Genomic DNA, 21,126 nt, shown 5'->3' on the forward strand with positions numbered 1-21,126 from the left:
TGCCTCGCTAAAAAACGACACAAACAAACATCGAAGCAGATAAAATGCAGAAGCACATATTAGAAACCAGGTGTTTTCCATTAAGAGGGATATTAAGATTCTGTTCATTTCACTAACTTTAGTATTAAGAAAAAAAAAATTTTTTTTCATGATACTCAGCTTTTATTTTCTTATAAACCAAATACAGCCCCGTGTAAACCTCACTCAAAAATAAACGCAATTGGGGTGAGAGGGGAGGGGGGGCTCGATATTTTGTTTATGGGCCGTCAACTGAAATAATTTTTTTGTTTTTGTTTCTTTTAATGTATCTCAGATGTAACATACAACATATAAAGCCGGTCCTGTGTACGCATCATATGTATTACTCAAAATAATCGTTTTAGCAATAAATTGTTGCTAAAATAAATACCAGGGAAAAAAAATCTCTAATATATAAAATTTAAAAAAATAAATATGTCTTTTTATTTCGCTTCAAATGGTTTGCAGATGCTGACATAAATTCTGTTTCCAAATCATCCATGGACCAAATACGGCCTGTGGATATTTTTAACCTCCATTGTATTGTAAATCCACTTTTCTGACATCGACCGTTACCGGCTTAAAACAGACCCACTTCTTTGTCTTATTGAATGTAGTTACAGAACATCTATTGTTCCGTAGTGTAAAGGAATTCTTGAGCTTCCAGATCAAAATGGTCCGTGTTCAAATCGCATCGGAGTCACCAGTGTAAGAATTATTATATGAGGTTTGTTTGAAAAGTAATGCAGACGATTTATTTTAATTTTGAAAAGTAGACTTTTTTTTTTGTTTTTAGTGGAAATTGCTCGAGACAAGGCATGAGGCCACCTGATGTAAGGAGTTAACATGAACAAAAGATGATTATCACAAACACAGGAGATGCTTATTGATATTAGTCTTAAAAACCAAAGCTCTAAGTAGGAGGAAAACAGTCAGCAGTAAGTTCCACAAGCCTGCAGTTCTTGGAAAAAAGCTACTGGAATGAAAAGCTGTATTACAATAAGATATCAAAACAGTGAATTGATGAAGACGACTAGATCAACGAATTAAACGAGCCGGAACAAAGGAAGCAGGGAATAGATCAGACAATTCTGAAGAATGCATGCCATAAAAGTATTTCTAAAAAAGACTAAGACAAGCAACATCGTCCATGAATGAGAGGTTGCAATGAAGAAAAAAAAATGGTGCCACTCAAATTTACAGCTTTAAAAAGTACTTGATATGGCTTTGCAGGTCACTAATAATCAGTACAAACACAATGGCATATTTAAAAAAGAAGTGTATTGAAAAAAGTAGTTTACAAAAGTATGCGTCATGATTCTGGGGCCATAACTGCCACAAATCACTATTGAAGATGTGACACAAGGTCAAAAGGTGGGAAGAGTCAAGCCAGCACCCCTGAAGGAGGAGCATTCTAGCCTTTTAAAAATTGCTTGGGCAACCTCATTGGCATTCCCCAGTCAGGGTGCCTTAGGTTGTAATCAATAAACTTACTCTACCCAAAAGGCACGAAGCAAAACCTTCCAGGACTACCCAGAACAAATGCCTCAGCCTGTCAGATAAATGACCACCAAAATGACCCAGCTTCTGCTGAAGGTTGAGATTCTGATCTCAATCGGCATGTTATCAGCAATCGGATCAATTGGCCAAATGAATGGTGTGAACTGCTGCCCACATCGTGTTAGAAGTAATTGTATGTATTGTCTTTGGGTCATTATTCCTGGAATGGGTACATCAGGTTACTCAATAAAAGGAACGTTCCAAATTCATCCTCGAGCACTCTACGCGTTCTCGCTTCTGGAATGGTGTGAGCAACCTGGGAATCCATTTGGCAGTCACCTTATGCATATGGTCATGAATGAGAGTTTCCACAGACCCTGTACCAATCTTGACATCTTGGGCTATTTGGCAAATAGTAATGCGCCGATCTTCCAAAATGGCAGCCTCAACTTGACAGACAGATGCTTCATCAATGGCAGAATGCTATATACCAATATATTATTTTTTAATTTATTTTTTCTTGTTCTACGTAGTTACACTGTGAAAGGAACTAGATTTAAAAGGGATAACTCAAGTGGAAAGTCGGGTAGAGGGAGATGTTTGTTCACATTTCATTGAAATTTTTGCACATTGGTATTGTCAGAGAAGCAGGAGAGCGGGTGGGAGAAATCAGTCCAAAGAAAAGCTATAAAATTCACAAATTTTCCAATGTCTAAGGATCTACAGTTTTTGAATTTATATTAATTTCAACATCACATGTAAGTACGTAATAATTAGGACTAGCACAACAGCATATTCTTTTCATTATTTTGACTCTCGAGTGTGTATCCGTTGATATCTTATATGCTTTTATATAGAGTGATGTAGTTCTTGGTTGATTAACTGTGTCAAACCGCATCGGATATATACTCAAGAGTTAAAACAATGAAAAGAATATGCTGTTGTCATAGCCCTAGTAATAATGTTTTCACCTGAAATGCGTGTTTCAAAATCCATTATTCTAAAAACCCAATGCAATATTCTTCGAGTGGAATGCTTGAAACCAAGAGAAAAACAGCTTTAATTTCCTCGCCTTAACTCTTATGGAGTGTAATTTTATTATGGTAAAAACAGGATTTCAAATTGACTAAAGAATCAAAGAGAAGAACAAAAAAAAACAAAAAACAATCCAACTAAGCTACATATTTAATTGGGCCACATAGAAATGCACATATTTAATTGGGCCACATAGAAATGCACATATTTAATTGGGCCACATAGAAATGCACATATTTAATTGGGCCACATAGAAATGCACATATTTAATTGGGCCACATAGAAATGCACATATTTAATTGGGCCACATAGAAATGCACATATTTAATTGGGCCACATAGAAATGCACATATTTAATTGGGCCACATAGAAATGCACATATTTAATTGGGCCACATAGAAATGCACATATTTAATTGGGCCACATAGAAATGCACATATTTAATTGGGCCACATAGAAATGCACATATTTAATTGGGCCACATAGAAATGCACATATTTAATTGGGCCACATAGAAATGCACATATTTAATTGGGCCACATAGAAATGCACATATTTAATTGGGCCACATAGAAATGCACATATTTAATTGGGCCACATAGAAATGCACATATTTAATTGGGCCACATAGAAATGCACATATTTAATTGGGCCACATAGAAATGCACATATTTAATTGGGCCACATAGAAATGCACATATTTAATTGGGCCACATAGAAATGCACATATTTAATTGGGCCACATAGAAATACACATATTTAATTGGGCCACATAGAAATACACATATTTAATTGGGCCACATAGAAATACACATATTTAATTGGGCCACATAGAAATGCACATATTTAATTGGGCCACATAGAAATGCACATATTTAATTGGGCCACATAGAAATGCACATATTTAATTGGGCCACATAGAAATACACATATTTAATTGGGCCACATAGAAATGCACATATTTAATTGGGCCACATAGAAATGCACATATTTAATTGGGCCACATAGAAATGCACATATTTAATTGGGCCACATAGAAATGCACATATTTAATTGGGCCACATAGAAATACACATATTTAATTGGGCCACATAGAAATAAACATATTTAATTGGGCCACATAGAAATAAACATATTTAATTGGGCCACATAGAAATAAACATATTTAATTGGGCCACATAGAAATAAACATATTTAATTGGGCCACATAGAAATACACATATTTAATTGGGCCACATAGAAATAAACATATTTAATTGGGCCACATAGAAATAAACATATTTAATTGGGCCACATAGAAATAAACATTTAATTGGGCCACATAGAAATACACATATTTAATTGGGCCACATAGAAATACACATATTTAATTGGGCCACATAGAAATACACAGAATAAAACTGTCTCCATGAGAAACAACTAGCAGCATAGTACACTCCCACAATAATATAAGGAGGCGTTCTAGTTTTTTCCATTCCGTCGGAATGGATCATAAAAGATTGCAAATGGCATTATTATGATGACTGAACATATGCATTCATGATCTGAAAGTTTCATCTCTCTGTTGCAGATATTGACAGTGTGAAACTCTAAGAAAGCAACCCCAGTTATGGATGTGTGGCAGAAGGATAGAGGAGGAGTTATTGAATTCCTGACAAAAATGCATTGAGAATGGTGGTGACTATGTAGAAAAATGAGTTCTGGGCCACAAAAAGTCGCTCGTTTTAATGGTACCACTCCTGTCTTTGTAATTCTTCAACTGTTTGAGGTAGGGGGGGAAGCTTTATTTTTAGGACAACACTTGTAGAAAGTGGTCACTGTAACATGACCTCATTCATGGGAACAGTTGAAGTCGCAACAAAGGCAGACGGTGGCATGGCGTGACAGGGGCAGCCGCTGAAATAGCTCGACAGGGGCAGACATTGAAATGGTGTGACAGTGCAGATATCAAAATGGCGCGACAGGCAGACATTAAAATGGCGCGACAGGGGAAGATATTAAAACAGCACGGTAGGAGCAGATGCTGAAACAGGACAACAGACGTTTCCACAGTAGATGTTTCCACTGTATCCAATTCCTAAACATAATATAGCAGTATCCCAGCTTCATCAGTCAAAGAAATGGCATTTTTTAATAGAAGTGGTTACTGCTTTATCATGATATTTGTAATTATAACTTGGTTTCGCCACAAAGAGATGGCATTAATCCATTTCTTTATCTAATAGGTTAACACGGCTACTTTTACAACACAAAGAAAGAAAACTGTTTAATTCCGTCAGCATTTCCTTTCAACATGCCACAAGCATCAACAACTGGCGATGACCTTAATTTTCCAGTGCAGTTGATAAGTACTGCCAGGGAAATGGATTCCTTTCACTATGCGTCGTGAATCTTAAATCACACAACACAAATCTTACAGGTTCTATGACCAGAAAATAACTATGTAACAATAAGAGTTACAACCTTTTTTTTTTTTAAATGTTTCTTTTGCCACCATCATCATCATCATCATCATCATAGTTAACTATCATCAGACGTAAAAAAAATGTGAATAGTAGGGCAGGCAGGTAAATTAGTTGCTAGAAATGTTGCTTATTTGTTTATTTTACTTTTATTTATTTATTTTTTTAGAGACGTGTGTATATAGAAAATGACAGTTGAATATTTGAAATCATAAGGCTTTAGAATTTTTTTTAATTAAAAGCTCTGGTTGATATAAACTATTGATTATTGAGCTAAACTTTAACAGTATCTTCAAACTACATCCGGAACACTTGATAATTTGTTTTTTTTTTGTTTTTGTTTTATGAAAGTGTGTAAAATTGAATTTCAGCTAGGATAACTCTTGAAATGATTTTGCTCTATAACTCCTCATAGTGGCCTGGCAAGGCCAGAGGAGAGACAGCCGAAGCAGCAAAACTGAAGCTGGCCTGCAGGACTACACATATATATATATATATATATATATATATATATATATATATATATATATATATATATATATATATAAAAGCCCGTCCTCTTTGGGTTGAGCACTTTGTAAATATATTTTCAGCTGACGCTTAACAATTAAGCGAAGCCCACTATTAATTTGTTTATAAACAAACTTATGGTTTGCGCACTGTCTGCGACGGGCGGGTGTGGATTTAATACACATTCGAGGAGAAATATTTACAGCACCCGATGGTTAGAGCTGTCGACTGTCAACGTTACGGTTGTAGGTTCGATCCACGGCTGGGGAAAGGTGTTTGTCTAGCCGCACTGATGAGTTGTGATACAACGAAACAGTACTTTTTTGGCAATTTTATAAGTTCCAAGTCTCAGCAACTATTGATCAGAATTAAACAAATGAAGGTTAGTTGGAAAGGTAATGGCCAGAATTGTGTAGTGGGCTATGTGACATTTGCCCATAAGGTCGCACATTAAGGGAATCATCCATCATCCTCAGCCTATATTTGGCACTTTTTTACAGCCATAAAATGTTTCAATCATAGTCATTTGTTTTCCTAGTTTTGCATATGAATTACAAAATATCTGATATTTCCCCAAAACCTCTGGACTTGATGGAGGGGAGACTAAAACTTGCTTCCATAGTTTCAAATTATCTGAAATAACAGCAAGGGGAGATTTCTTATATGTTATATCTCCCCTCTTTGGTTTTCATACATAATGTCAATTTCACAGTGTATAAGGATTATTTGATACTGGAGATATTCATAATCGTACCCTATTTCCAAAAGAGGGGGAGATATAACATATGAGAAATATTTGGAATCAAGTCTCCCCTTGCTGTTATTTCAGATCATTTGAAACCATAGCAGTAAGTTTTAGTCTCTTCTCCATCAAGGCCAGAAGTTTTGGGGAAATATATATATATATAATATACAAATAAAAAAAAAAAAGATAATCTTCCTACAATAATTGACCAAGATACAGAAAGTTCGACACAGATGAATGGAGAAAGCAACAAGAGGCTGGGTACTCCACCAGACTGGATGAATTCTTGTCCTGGAATCCAGTAAGATCAAGAGACCACAAGAAATATATACTTTAACATTGAAATGGTCAGGGCTTTGGACTTGTGGAACAAATTCAATTTGGTTTTTAGCTGGTAAAAATAGCTGCTTAAAGTAATTAAAAAAATGGGACTTTGCAGGCATAAGTCGACTAAACGTTACTTCTACACATACGCACATAAACACACACACACATATATATATATATATATATATACACACACACATTAAATTCGGTTAACTTTTTAAAGTTTTCTTATCTAGCTGTTATTAGCTCAGGTGGTAATGAATAAAGCTGGAGAACTAAATGTTTTAGTTTCGATTCTAGCTGATGGCACCAAAGTTATATTTTTATTTTAACTTTTGAAATCACTATGTATTGGGTACAATATAATAATCAATAGCGTATTGGCTCTATAATAATCAATATGAAATCTGCATAAAATTAAAATATCATAGTTAAGCATATTTTATGATCGGGCAACGTCAGGCGGCCTGCTAGTAATCTTAAAATTAAAGAATTCTAAAATGTACACAATCTTAAACATGATAGATGATGACTCCTTGCATTATCTACCTTATTACAAGGTCGGAAGACAATTGAATGAAGTTGCTAAAAAATGAAATGAGTTTAGCATAACTTGTAACTAAATCTTAATTGAAAAAAAAAAAAAAGTGTAGTATCTGTTCTTCGGATGCTGCACTTCCATTTCTTGTTCTCTTTTGGTGCAGGATCAGTCTTTCACGAATGAGACAATTTTTTTTTTATTTTTGTACCTTTTCTCCACGTTAAAAAACGATCCTGGTGTCTAACTCTGTCCCGTGAGGAGGCATTGTAAATCGGTACAATCTATAAAAGCAAAACCCAGAGGTTAAACTGACTTCTACCCCTCGCCTCCCCAGAATCATACAGTACATGGATGGTATGATAATGTAAGTGGGTGTGGGTGTATATATATATATATATATATATATATATATATATATATATAAGTATATATATATTGGTCTTGTATGATTTTGGGGTTCTCAATTTAAAACATAAACCTTCAATCTCTAACTGTATCTCAGATTTATTTTTATTTTTTTTGAAGCGGTTTTTCAAATGTTAGATCCGCATTTGTACACAGCAAAACAGGAGATTATGTCTGAATTTTTGAGATGAAGATTGACTGAGTTCTAAACTAATGAACCGATCATTATGAATTAGTAACTTTCTTGCTTACCTGTTACTATGCATACTTTTCGTTGGAACATGAATTTTCTAGATTTCTTTCTCTTGTCTTTATAATTTACTAGCATGGATACCCGGCGTTTCCCGGGTGGAGAAAGGTGGTATAAGGATATTAAGCAACGTCCAGAAAAAAAAAATTAGCTGCAGTAGACAGGCTCGAACTTGTAACGCAAAAGAGGAAAAGGAGGTGAAAAAAAAAAAAAGCTAACATGCTAGTTGTCACAGCCACGACGACTTATGACGTCACAACGGTAGAAATAACTTTTTTTTTTTTTTTTTTTTAAACGTACATTGCTGGACGTATGACTTGCAAAAATGCTGATGCAAAAACTGATCCCTCCTTGCAAAAAACGGTCTAGTTGGCCAAGACAGAATTAATCATTTTGGCCAATTTTTAGATATTTTTCATTCAAGGAATCGATCTTTCACACGGTCCGATGCGTTTTTCAAAAGTTTTCGGAAAACATTGAAACTCACACAGACGCAAAACTAACACATATTTTCCCTTTTATAAAATTTATAACTTTAATTCAAGTGAGCCCGGTGATAAGCAAGATGACATCATCAAAGTCATACAGAAAGATACAAAAAGATGCTTGTTTTTTTGTTTTTTCAATCAGGCAATACAAAGATTTTTATAAAATTAACTGCTGAGGAAAAGCAGCTGCAAATGGAAACATGGCAGCAGTGTTTCCATGTTGGACTATGGAAAAGATTTGAAATCTTGAAAACAATCCAAAGAAATAAAGAAACCCAACATTTCAATTTGAATAGAGATAAAAGTAAAAAAAAAAATTACAGGATTTTATTTTAAGAGATTTAACACAAAATAAATTTGAAAAAAAAAAAAAAAAAAAAAAATTCTACACGAAATGTAATCTGCAAAATATTGAAATGTTTTTCTTTTATCACTGATAAAATTCAAGGATAATAAAATTTAGATTTTACTTAAAAAAAATGTTTTTTTTTTTTTTTGGAAATTTTTATTTTTACAAATGTAGAAATTTTAGGAACAGAAAAGGTTCAGCATAAAACAGGTGTCAATTCAGAAATATTTTTTTTTTTTTTTTTTTTTTTTTTACAATATTGAATCTAATTGAATCCGCTTATTATAATCAGGGATAATGTTATCAAAATAACTATAGTTTTCGAAATCGATTCATTCAAAATTCATTTACTAAAATGATTTAAAGTAATTATAATTTATTTTTATCATCGGAATCCTTCTGAGATGAACATTTGAGATACATTTATTTATTTGCAAACTATTATCCAAACCATGGCGCAGTGGATAGAGACGTTGAATCGGTTCCAGGTGAGTATTGTCTGAAGATAGCAGTTTCAATCCTACCCAAAAGCCAGCCAGAGGCTTAGTTGGCCAAAACATAGTGAGACGACGACAACTATGGAAGGCAGTAATTACTGAGGATACATTTAAAAGACTCTGCATTCCTATCCCGTCGCGGTTTTTGCCACATGACGAATGACAGAGGAATAGTTGGCCGAAACGTTGTGAAATAACAACTAGAAGATGAGGATATAAATAAATAAATAAATAATTATAATTTACCTATCAATATAAAGTAAGGTATGTGCATGAACACACACATACATACATATATATATATATATATATATATGTATACACTAGCAGGCGACCTGGCATTGCCTATATATATTGCATGACAGTGACAGATTATCTCGTGCACATAAGGTTGCTGTCTGTTGGGAAAAGGACAAAAAAAAGAATTACAATGGCGGCGATGGAAAAGATGAAGAAATTGAATTCTAATTGTTGAGGAGAGTTCCCAATCTCTCTTTTTCTGCTTTGAGAAATGGGCCAGTATTTTCTCATGAAAGAAACATGAACACAATTTCAACGTCGTTCGATCTCAACTCGAACAAATTTACGTGACTAAAATAGGGAAATAAAATTCCCGGTGAAAACTATAGACAATCTTTCAAAAACATATGATAATAATTCGATAAACCATTTTTACTTGTAGTTGTTTTTTTTTCTGCTGCTGGATCAGTTTTTTTAATTTGAGGAATTTATACTAATTTCGACATGATATGTTAGTATGTAATAATGTTTTTACCTGAAGTGTGCTGATTTAAAAGATCCCCAATCTACACAAGTACCAGAAAGTTTTCCTACCGAATAATGCTTTGTTAAAGCACACCTGCTCTATCTACGAAATTGAACAGTCAATGCCTGCTGTTTAAAGAACAAATGAAATTCCTTAATAATATGCTTAAATATCATAATTTAAATTTATGCAAATTTTGTTTTTATTATTATAGAGCCAATTATCTATTGACTCCTTACGAAGAATTAAAAAAGAACCCCTTTTTATTATTTAGGATTTTAGGTTTTGTTTAAAAATGGTTTTATACATTCGTATCACAAAAATAAAGAAAAATCAAAGCTTTTCAGAATGCAAAAAATTATGAAATTAATTCGTATTACAGAAAATAATTAATAGAAACACAAGACTCGTTCTCAGTAGAAACACTTCTGATTCATTGAGGCAATCAATTTTTTAAGATTTTTTTTTGTCTATTAATTCTATTTTCGATCCTTTCCAACTTCTGAATAACAGTCTTCACTTCTGACGGGAACTGGCTGATGTAGTCACCATATTTATCATAAATCCGAGTACTTTCCAATCCGTCAGGGATAAATTAATCTGACTGGTTCTGAACAATTTATAAAATTTTTTTTTTTTTCCTCTTCATTGGTTAATTATTTTAGAAAAGGATAAATAAATTTTTTTTTTTCTTTTTTTTTCTCTTCATTGGTTAATTATTTTAGAAAAGGATAAATAAATTTTTTTTTTCTCTTCATTGGTTAATTATTTTAGAAAAGGATAAATAAATTTTTTTTTTCTTTTTTTTCTCTTCATTGGTTAATTATTTTAGAAAAGGATAAATAAATTTTTTTTTTCTCTTCATTGGTTAATTATTTTAGAAAAGGATAAATAAATTTTTTTTTTCTTTTTTTTCTCTTCATTGGTTAATTATTTTAGAAAAGGATAAATAAATTTTTTTTTATTTTTTTCTCTTCATTGGTTAATTATTTTAGAAAAGGATAAATAAAAAAAATTTTTCTCTTCATTGGTTAATTATTTTAGAAAAGGATAAATAAAAAATTTTTTTTTCTCTTCATTGGTTAATTATTTTAGAAAAGGATAAATAATTTTTTTTTCTCTTCATTGGTTAATTATTTTAGAAAAGGATAAATAAAATGCTTAAGGGACAAATTAAATTACTTTGCTGCTCCAACTCTATCATGTTAACTTCCACACCGACACATTCATACAGTGTTTGCCAAATAAAAAACAATATTTTCTATAAATTCTAATCATCAATGAAAAAGCATAAGACGTTTCATCTTGAATATATGTAAAAAATAAATAAATAATACTTTTTTTTTTTGGGGGGGGGGGGTCACGTTTTATACATTTCAAACTTTTACTAGCAAATATAAAAAAGCAAATTGATTATCAAGATATTCTTTATTTGTTTAAAATTCTACTCAAAATTTTTCCCCTCTCTTAAAAATTAACCTTGAGATGAAAAACTAATTCGTTTTTCTCATGTTTGTTTACAAATATCCTCTGTGTGTGTGAAAGTCAACTAGTGTTGACTGTTCTTTTTTTGTTTGTTTTTTTTTTTTTTACTACAAAGGAGTCACCATTTATCAAGGCCCGGAAGCCACTCAAAGATAAGGGTTAACGAGTGTACGGTAGTCAATGGGACAATATTGTAACCGTTAGTAGTAGAAATTTGGTGAATTGGATTATTTAAGAACTTGTTTACATTGGACTTGAAGACGACCATATTGTAGTAAGCTGGAAAGCAGGGAAACAGAAGACAATTCCACACGCGTGCAGTTCTAAGAAAGAAGCTTTGTCCATGGAATCTACGTTTAGGTTTAGGCACAGATAAAGAGTGGGGGAAATTATTGATAGTGATTTCAGCTAGAGGAGTGTTTTTCATGAAAGTTTGGCGAGCCGGGACCATAGATTGGAGCTCAGACGAGGTGTTTTTCTTTTACTTATTTTGCGGGGTCGTTAAAATCTAAAGTTATTCCTTTCTTTAATTATTTTTTAAAGTTCTATTTCAATGAATTCATTATTTCATGGATGAGTATAAATATAGGCGAAAGAGAAGTAGACGGACTTACCTTGTGATAAGCGGACGGGTCCCGTAGCTAGGACACCATCCAGAGCACACATTTTGGCCAGTGGGTATAACGTAATAACTCCAGCAGTGTTTTCAATGAAGCAATGTTCATTTTCGACTCCTGTGCCTTGAACAATAATATCCTGGATAACTTTAGCATCAGAAGTGCCAATCCGAGTAATGCCTTCAAAATAAAAGAATCAAAAAATTTTTTTAAAAAACAGGCATTAAATAAATTGACAATAATGAATAAATCACGGAAAATATACACTGTTTTCCCCCACACAGAGAAAAATAAATAAATAAATAAAAAATAAAAAAGAACACTTAAAAATATCGGAAATTATTCTACTAACAGGAAACCATAGAAATTCCAAAATCAAAAGGAGGAAGTATTCATTTTATTAAATTCACCCAATCATCTTTGGTTTGGTTTGAAGCCTATTTTACGACGGGGTAAAGCCCCCCCCCCCCCCCCGGCTAGTAGATAAATAGCTACAAAAATTACTCATCTCAAAGGATCCTAATAGAAAATCATATAGGTATTTAATGCTTTAAAAGGGCCTTTACAAGTCATCTCAAATTACCAGCTTCTGGAAATAAGACTGAAAAATGGAATAGGCAATAGTGGACACCGTTTTTTTGTTATCTGTACTCACTAGGAGTTCTCACACAGACCATCATCAGATTTCAAGTACTCTCCACCTCTTTCAACACGGTTTGCAAATAAATTGGCATTATCGCAACAGCCGCTTGGTATGTGACAAAGAAATTAAAGTATGAATAAGAGAGCTAAAATAACCAAATATTAATTTAAAACAAGTTGTGCATGCATGGTCCCCCCTTTGGTGCTGCATATGAAATGCCGCCACAAAAATTAGTGAAGAAATGATGAATGTGAAGGACCAACGTTGCCTTCACATTTTTGCCAAGTTTCAGAAAAATCTAATGGATGGGGACAAAAGTTATGGGGTAAAAAGTGTAATTTTTTACAATTTTGCGGCATTTGTGACTGCCGAATCCCAGTGAAAATTTTTTAAAATTTTGGAGCATTTGTGAATGCCGAATCCCAGTGAAAATGGACAATGTATATTGAATTCAGCACCATGGAAAACCACTATATAGACATACATATCAAGTTTTTGAGTAATATGAAAAAAGAGCTACAAAAAGGCATGTCTTTTTAGCCCTGAAAGTCACAGAATTTTGCTAGGGTCACCCATACTGGATTTATATTAAGAACAATGGGCTCCACGTTTTGGTTAAGTTTCAGAAAAATCTAATTGAAGGATCAAAAGTTATGGGGCAAAACATGTCATTTTTGGCCATTTTTTAACTTCTTTTGAGCCCCTGGGGATGTAACCGGAATTTTTACAAATTTTTTTTTTTTTTTTTTTTTTTTTTACTGTGCACATCTATTCAATGAAATACTATTTGTGGCAAAATTTCAGGAAAAACTAATGGATGGTTATCTGACAATTGTTCAGAATAACGGACGCACAGATGGACGCCACCGTTTTTTATTATCTGTACTCACTAGGAGTTCTCACAGAGGCGATCATCAGAGATTACTCATTGATTGGCAATAACCGGTGGTCTTTCTTGGTGTTCGGGTGACAATAAGTCTCCCCAGATTTCAAGTATTCGCCACCTCTTTCTATACCTTTTGCAAATATTATCAATAACATTGGAAATTATTTTAAAAGTCAAAAACAATTTGAGTGCCATCAGCTAGCAAAAATCTAGCATTCAAAGCTGAAACACCGAAAGCAAAAATCTAGCATTCAAAGCTGGTGACGTTACCACTGTACCAACGTGACACGCATATGAACCGATTCAAAATAAACTATGATAGAATGTATAACGATTTTTTCAATTTTGACCCCTTAAAACCTATTTTAACCAGCTAAAGACCCATAAAAGAACGGTCCATAAAATATCCAATCAGTTGAGGGCCCCTAGTGCTGCTGCTCTGCGACTTTTAGTTTCGGAGGAGACAGAGTTTGAAAATATGGAGACGGACGGACAGACAGACATATAGTCTTTTATTTATTTATATATATATAAGTAAACTTTCCTGAGAATTTCAAGGATTGAGATGGCACATGTTAAATGTGTAGATGTTTTCTCAAACGTAAAAATACACTTGTGAGGGATAGTATATCGATTTTAGTTTTACTAATAATTTAAAATCATTAAATATTCATTATTTTATCATTACTATTAGCAGTAGAAAATTTTACTTTAAACAAAATTAAATAAAAAAAAAAGCTAATTAAAAGAACCGTTTTTAGCATCAAAAATGAGGCATACATTTTTCCAATTTCGATACCCCCCCCCTAAAAGTTCCAATTTTTTTCGATTCCAATTAATCGTCCCAACACTAATATATATAAGATAACTTTCTTGAGAATTTCAAGGGCTGAGATGACTGGTTACAAAAAATGTCTAAGGTACTTGAGAAAAAGAAACGAAAATGCAGGTGACAAGTGATAAATTAAAGCCGGTCACTTTTCAAGATAAAACATTAAAAAAAAAAAGCACAATAAATCAGAAACTGGGGGAAGAAGAGGTAGGTATGTTGGTAGGTATAGCAGCGGCCATGTCTAAATCTATTATTGTTTTATCAAAATCTCAGTCACATAAATAAAGGGGACAGTATTTTCTTGGTTGTTAAACAGACAAGGTTACTGGCCTTGACAAAACGAAAAGCAGAATAGACAGCTCTCTTATCAATGTAAGAAAAAAAGATACCTCCCTACAAAGAGCTAGGAAAATCAAATAAAACCCACTTCAAGCTGTCCCATATACAGAATGCACCCCTCCCTAAGTGGTCCCACATTTTGAACACATCAATAAATAAAGAAATACTGTTTAATTGTTTGGATTACAATTCTCATCTTGATTTTCATTTTCACTTTGTTTCAGCAGATGTAACCTCCGACCTTATTCAGGTGCATCTCTTCAAACTTGGGATTTAAAAAAAAAAATTTTTTTAACAAAATTTCTAACTGGACTCTTTGTTTAACCCTTGAGAGTAGATTTTTCTCATTCTGTTAGTCATGACTGGTTAGAAGTCATTGGTTGGTTACTTTGTTTTATTGAATATCAACTTTTTTTTGGTCAATTCAGTCATTTTCTAAGCTTTAAGTTCTTTTATATCTTCAAATATTATTTTATTATTAATTCAGATTTTAAAAATTAAGTAAATAATTATATGTTTGCATTTAGCTATAAATTCTTGTTTCTTCTTAATTGGTGGATGCTCTGATGAACTGCAAACCCTTGTATCCCATCGACGAAAATACCCCCGACAAACCAGACAAGCAGCGAAGTCCCACCCCTACACAGTCCAGATTCCCAGATGTAAGAAAGCCTTTTACTCTAATAGCTTCTTCCCCAGAACTGCAAGACTTTGGAATTCTCTTCCGGTTTCCTGCTTCCCCAGCTGTACTGGCATGCAGAAGTTCAAGTGTAATGTGAACAGACATCTTGCTGCTAAACTCCCTACATAGTATCCTGCTACTTAGGTTCCTGATGGTAGCCCTCTACATCAAAGTGATAATGTGCCTTGTTTGGGGTGAAAATCTAATTAAAAAAAAAAAAAAAAAAAAAAAAGAAATTTAATTTGATTTTTGAAGTTTGTAATTTGATAATTTTCCTCAAAACAGTTGCTACTAGTAAAATAATATATGCATAAAGTGCGTTTGAAAGCCAAATCACAACGTAATATTAGGAAAATAAACAAATATTTTACTGGTTTGAAATTTATCTACGCACAGTTACATTTCAAAATACAACCGCCAGATACAACGTGCCGCTCTATAAAGACTTCTTACTCCAAATTTACAACATGGCAAGGAAGAAGAAAAAGAAAAAAAAAAGAAACAAAACAACATACTGAGGATGGAGTATACCTCTGAAATATATTTGTGATAAATTTCAAACAAGTAAAATATTTGTTTATTTTCCTAATATTACGTTAGGTATACTGCATGGTTTGAAGGAATAATCAACAATTTATCTGCATGCGAATAGCCTCCTGGAATCGAGTTATTTTTTCCTGGTCATAATTAGAGAAAATCTTTTGCTCGAGAGGCCCTAAAGTCTCTGTGCTGGACATCTGTTCGTCTGCATTGAACTTTGCTGTCAAAAAAGAAATCAGCAAGAGGGTCTATGTATGTGGCTTCTTGCTCTAAAATGAAACAAAAATGTGACTATTTAACCAGGGCAGTATACTACAGCAGCGAGTGAAATGGGTGACGAACATCTCCAATAGGTAATGACTGGTCAGCAGTGTAGAAAGACTGCCTCCTCAAAGGGAACCATTACTGTCGAGATTGAAAAAAAAAAAACACCCCTAAAAACAGAGTATGAACTGCAATGTACCCAAGCATTTTATGAGATGAAGTTCAATTATACTTTTACTTGACTGGAACTCTGATTAAACCTTTCATCAAGAGAGTAGTTGGTCTCCTGAAACTCATCCAACAGAGAATTCAGCAGAGCTATGTGGATTGACAGATCTAATATTTCATCCACCAAAATTGAGAAAGGTTGTCGAGGATCAGTGGCCAAGTCCATATACAGAACTACCTCTCTGAATCGTCTCTCACCTTCTCCAAGCAGTTGACAGTTTTTGGTCACAGTCAAGGCTCCAAGTAACCCAAGGATTTTAATATTTCTGCCAAATTTTGTGGCACTATACCTCAGTGCCACGGTTGTTAACACATTCTTCAGCATTACCGGGTGGTGATTTGGCCATAAGCGCAGAGATAAACAGAAATGCAGCCCCATAATTCCCTTCCTTTGATCGACCTCTTTTTCGTCCGGACAGCATGGGGTAAGCACATGTTATTTCCCCTTTCTGCAAACGAGAGGAGGGGGGCACCCCATCCCCCTCAACACTAGTTAAAGGTAGTTAGTTTAAGTAATGGTGAACAATCAATTGTAGGATATGTAAATTGTAAAAGTATTGCAATATGTATTGTAAACATAATATAAAATAAAATAGTTAATTATATTTCATATATATTATGATTGTGTCGTGTTGTGTTTTCTTGTGTCTGCCATAAATGTCTCCATTAAAGAACGAAGTGGTCTGGAGGATGAAGGAAGAAGATTCCAACCAGAATGCCACCAGGGTGAAGATGTAATTTTGAGAGAATGAATGAGCCCCACACCCACATCCAATATCTCAGGTATGCTTTTCTTCTTGATACACAGACCCTAATGACTTGCCCATCTTCACATCTTCATGGGACCGTTTCTAAGACATTTAGTGTAACACATGACGTCAGTCGCACGCCAGTGACCGGCTGACTGTGTTATAATTTAAACAATTGGCATAAATTGTTTTGCCGTTGCTACCAAAAGTCATACAAACTATTGGTGGTAGCTTGCATAAGGATCAAAAGTCAAAAGCTACTTAATATGAACTGACGGAATTTTAGAGTCGTTTTCTTTAAAGTTTTTTTTTAAGTTTATCCCTCTCTCTTCATAGTATGAAGTGTCCGAAATAAAAGGTTGTCTGGTTTCTTCTTCTTTCTCTTCTCCAAAATATAGAGTGTCTGAAATAAAATTCCTTTTCTCAGAAAGGGATTGTCTTCTTCCTTCTCCTGAAATAATACTCCTTTTCTCTGAAAAGGTTTGTCTGGCTACTCCATCTGTTCAAAAGGGGACGAAGAAAATAAATCAATGTTGACGAGTTTTTCGTTCAACAGTTCGGAAAAGGAAAAAATAAAAATGGTGACAGGCTCTGCCACACTTTTTCAATAAATGGTGTATTTTAGAATATTAATTTCGAACCGCTCCAATAAAGGCTCTCTAGTGAAGTGGTTGAAAGAATTTACGTTGTGGTCGACAGAGTCCGGAAAATGAATCTTGCTCGCTAGAAATCTTATCCGGAACTGATTTGAAAAAAAAGACTCAAGAAATGGGATTTCTGGGACTGTTTCATAGCATCCAATCACCATCAAGCAATGATGATGGATACTACTAAGAAAAGGAAAGACACTACATAAAGAGAGAGAGAGAGAGAGAGAGATATAGAGAGAGAGAGAGAAAGATGTCCGCGAGGACTTAAATGACAAAGAGGAGGGAGAGGGAGAGAGTGATGCACGCACGCACGCACACATTCGCCAGCTGGACAATGGGGCCAAGATGAGAAGGGGTGGGGGTAACATGAATGCTACAGGCTAACCAAAACGGCTGACTCCCCCCACTTCCCTTTGCACTGTTGAAGGTGACGTCTATAAAAAAATAAAATTCCGATATTAATGTCCTTGTGAACATAAATGCTTCTAAATCTTGGAGGGAGGTTCCTGGATGAACCCTAATCGACATCAACAGGAGGCTGGAGACCCTCACATCCCTTGATTAGTAATTCCTTCAATGGAAAATTTAGAGAAGTTTATTTTAGCCAGGAGTGGGACTCCAACAGAAAGGTTGTCAGAAAAGTCACAAGCGAAAGATCTTAATGATTCACAGAGAAGTGATCCAGTTTTTGGTACCTTTTTCATTTGTGAATGTCGTCAACATCCAAGTACTCATTCTTAAGGATGTCGAGAGCAATCTGGTAATAACCATTAGTCACATTCAGGAGAGTGAAAATAGGTTTAACACTCCCAAAATTCTTACTAGAACTGTCCACAAGGACCCGTGACACAGTGGTTAGAGCATGTGGAAAAATTAATTGTAAAAGTGATATTCTCATGATGGTTGAAGGTTCAATTCTCAGTGTGGGCGACTGAAAAATACAATTGCGAATTACTTAGGACCTCTATCCAAGTCATGGCTGGCAGAACAAGAGCATGCTACTGCCATGAAATAATGAAAGGGTTCCATTCGAAAATCCCTCCAAATTCCCAAGTTTGACAGGAACATTCCCGAGATACACTTAAAGAAGGTCGGAAGTTACATCGATCAAAATGTTGCGAAAATGACACTCAAGATGAGAATCGTAGTCCAAAGATTTCAAATAATACAAAGTTATTTGTGTTATGTATTCTCAACACATAATACCATTACGTTTTGATATTACGTAACACAAGAGTTAATTTACAAACAAACCAACAAAGCGAAGGGACTACTAAATCAACGAATCAAAAACAGTCACAACTAATTTATAAAAGCTTTTAATTGCAAAAATAAAAATAAAAGCAAGAAAAGTATGGGTCTGTATTTATTTCTGAAGTTCAGACATCTGTTAGAAATTATTTCCAAGAAAAAAAAACAAAAAAAAAACAGATGTACAACATACAACCATCAGATGTGAAATGACAAAAAATATCAGTTGCATCTCAATCCAGTTTCTTTTCATCCCCCGCCCTCCTTCGTTCACTTCTTGTAATTTTGGCCCAAAGCGTAGTCACCTTGTGTTTCATTGAGAGAAAAAGTGCCACAAGCTTCCTCTAATCAATCTCTGAGAGAGGAAGTGCTGTCAATTATATCCACGTGCGTATCTTTATACTTGATGCGAATGCGCGTTGGGAAACACATTTGCTTGCATCTTTGTATCTTCTTCAACTCGATAATTGCATAACTCAGCTGTGATGAAAGAAAGCCTCACCTGTTTTTTTGTTGTTGTTTTTTTTTTTTTACAAAGGAACCATCACTTATCAAGGCCCAGAGGAAACTCGAGGATAAGGGTTAATGAGTGTACTGTACTGAATGGGACAATATCGTAATAATCGTTAGTGGCAGAAATTTGGTAAATGGATTACTTAAGGGAAACGGCTCATCAAGAACTTGTTTACATTGGACTTGAAGACGACCATATTGTAGTCAGCTGGAAAGCAGGGAAACGGAAGGGAGTCCCACAGGCGTGCAGTTCTAAGAAAGAAGTTTTGTTGATGGAATCTACGATTAGGTTTAGGCACAGATAAAGAGTGGGGGGGAATTATTGATAGTGGTTTCAGCTAGACGAGTTTTTTTTGTGAAAATTTGGCAAAGGGGGGGGCATAGATTGGAGCTCAGTCGAGCACTTGCCATGAAAATAACGATAAAGCAGAGACATGCAAGTAACGGAGAATCCTCCCTCCCCATTAGCATTATCTGAACTATCCTCATCTTGGATCTTTGAATTTTATTTTTACAAAGTTTTGGTGTGTGTAACCTCAGACCTTCTTCAGAAACATTTTGTCCAAATTGAGAATCTATAAGGAATTTTTAACTTAACTCGAAAGGTAAACTGTTCTTATTCCATTAGTCATGATTGAATACAAATCTTAATTTTTATTTTATTTCTTAGCATTGCTTATAACAAGGATTGAACCATCAACCTCTAGAAGGCTGTCACTTATAACTGATTGTTACTGAACACCTTTTTTCTGTTTTAAGACTACAACATAACTTACTGAAATGATGTAACAGACAAAATGCTGTACGGTTATTTTCCACGCATATCTGAAGTTGGTCAGTGCCAACTTTTGACTCTGGCAGTACATGTATCTTGACATGATGAACCTGCTGAATAATTGTTTCTGTGGACCTAAGGTCTAACGATGGGCTAGAACATCTTATATTACAAGATACTGCCTTCTCGTCTGCTTATAGTGACTGAGCAATGGTCATGGTACACAAACTTTGGGAATGTTTTGCTAAACATAGATGACTCAAGACAAGACTCTAGACTAGACAAGACTCTAGACTAGACAAGACTCAAAACCTATGTTTTTTTTTTTTTTAAGTAGGTGGTGATTTAATTGCAGAGATGTTAAGAATAGCGATTAAAAATTGGAAATCTTCATCCCAAAAATTGCGAATCAATTCCTCCAAAATTGTTCAGTATCAGAGTTTTCCCTGCAAACTTTTACGAAATAACTAAAGGAACAAAGAAACAGATGGAATAGCAATTATTTATTACAATAGATTCAATAAAAGGGTCCCGTTTGAATTTTTCAGGTTACCAACCATGACAAAATCCATCTCAAGAAAATCGGAAAGTATGATGACCAAAACATTATCAGGATAATATTCATAGTAAGAACTCTTCCTCCTACCAAAACTAAAAGAAACTTCATTCTTCCTCCGTGCGCAAAACATCAAACAGAATTTCCACAAGCCGAGTTTTTTTTTTCTCCAAGAATTTCACATCTGTGGAGTATGTTACAGCAGGACTGCTTTTCTGCAGAC

At 34.3% G+C, this 21,126-nt stretch overlaps 1 protein-coding gene across 17 annotated transcripts in view; it reads right to left on the reverse strand.

The window, feature by feature from the left end:
* Window positions 1–21,126, reverse strand: part of LOC145248835 (pleckstrin homology-like domain family B member 2) — an 839,292-nt gene that overhangs the window by 420,769 nt on the left and 397,397 nt on the right. For all 17 annotated transcript variants that reach the window (XM_080110546.1, XM_080110540.1, XM_080110537.1 and 14 more), the window contains one exon: window positions 11,993–12,175. In XM_080110546.1, coding sequence (XP_079966672.1) covers window positions 11,993–12,175 — 183 coding nt within the window. The remainder of the gene's footprint in view (window positions 1–11,992; window positions 12,176–21,126) is intronic.

The sequence above is a fragment of the Euprymna scolopes genome, chromosome 27 (genome assembly GCF_053919585.1).
Source record: "Euprymna scolopes isolate OS-2025 chromosome 27, ASM5391958v1, whole genome shotgun sequence".
NCBI lineage: Eukaryota > Metazoa > Mollusca > Cephalopoda > Sepiida > Sepiolidae > Euprymna > Euprymna scolopes.